This window comes from Ceratina calcarata, unplaced genomic scaffold, assembly GCF_001652005.2.
Source record: "Ceratina calcarata isolate Rehan_Ccalc_2016 unplaced genomic scaffold, ASM165200v1 scaffold5425, whole genome shotgun sequence".
Classification (NCBI taxonomy): Eukaryota; Metazoa; Arthropoda; class Insecta; order Hymenoptera; family Apidae; genus Ceratina; species Ceratina calcarata.
The window spans coordinates 1-956 of record NW_017176595.1 but is presented as its reverse complement, the minus strand read 5'-3'; the positions used below and the strand labels follow the sequence as shown (position 1 = coordinate 956).

The window sequence follows — 956 nt, the reverse complement described above, 5'->3', positions numbered from 1 at the left end:
TACGTGGTAAAATTTCCATTCCTTTTACTTTTAAAACTTTTTAATGTTTATAAATAGTTACTTACGTAAAAATGGTACATGATATTAATGTATAACTGTTTATCGTTCAATATGTATTTTATTAAGCTTATGTACTTATATGAAAATATGCATGATCGCATGTCGCATATCGCGAATTGAAGTCTTTTCAATTTAGGAATATATTCAGGATGAAAATGTCTGTAAATAGAGGTGTAAACATCCTTTTCCTAGAACACATTACAGACAACTTAAAATAATTAAAACAAAATTATATTTACTATTATACAATCATTGTTTTCAACCACATATTTAATTAAGTCTTATCAAATAAACAGAGTTCTGCAAACACCTATTTCCATTATCGATCACGATTGTGTAGTATCTGAATGAACTTAGTTTCAAACATGCATAACGTCGTTCAACATAACATATTAAAAATAATCGCTTTTTTCATATCTTAAGCATTTCCTTAATATCAATGATCCTAGTTCGAATCTCTGGTTCGTTATCCTTCGTTAACTCCGGCAATGCCTCTTGAATTATCGTAATCATTTTGTTGAATTGTTCAGTACGGTTAGTAAGTTGCAATTTCTTACCGAGGGACAAAGCTAAATTTAAGGCTTCCTTTCTTATCCTGGTAGAAGAAAGGCCTGTGAAATGAAGATACGATTTAACTAATTGCACTTGTATATTTTTATCGTGCACTTACCTATACTAAATTTCAGTATTTTATTCAACGTTTCACAAATTGTATTTAACTTTTCTCTATCTTTGACTGACAGTTTCGTGTTGTCTAGCTTGAGTAAAACAAGTTTATCCACGTATAAATTGATAGTTGATAACATTGGTATCTGTATAATCGTTGACTGAACAGGAAAAATAGCACTGTAATGATTTATAAATTCTAGACAGTATTTATCTAAAATAGAAAAAGA

General features: G+C 29.1%; 1 protein-coding gene across 1 annotated transcript; it reads right to left on the bottom strand.

The window, feature by feature from the left end:
- Positions 1 to 98: 98 nt before the first annotated feature.
- Positions 99 to 947, bottom strand: LOC108628849 (uncharacterized). The gene is made up of 2 exons (XM_018031052.2): positions 731 to 947; positions 99 to 671 (listed from the first exon to the last, which is right to left on the bottom strand). Exons 1-2 carry the CDS (start codon positions 864 to 866, stop codon positions 472 to 474), a joined length of 336 nt encoding a protein of 111 aa, XP_017886541.1. The 5' UTR covers positions 867 to 947; the 3' UTR covers positions 99 to 471.
- Positions 948 to 956: the final 9 nt, after the last annotated feature.

Coding starts and splice junctions, on each gene's coding strand:
- LOC108628849 (XM_018031052.2), bottom strand. CDS start 866: ATGTTATCAACTATCAATTTATACGTGGATAAACTTGTTTTACTCAAG. Junction 672..730: donor AATACTGAAATTTAGTATAG/GTAAGTGCACGA, acceptor TTCATTTCACAG/GCCTTTCTTCTACCAGGATA.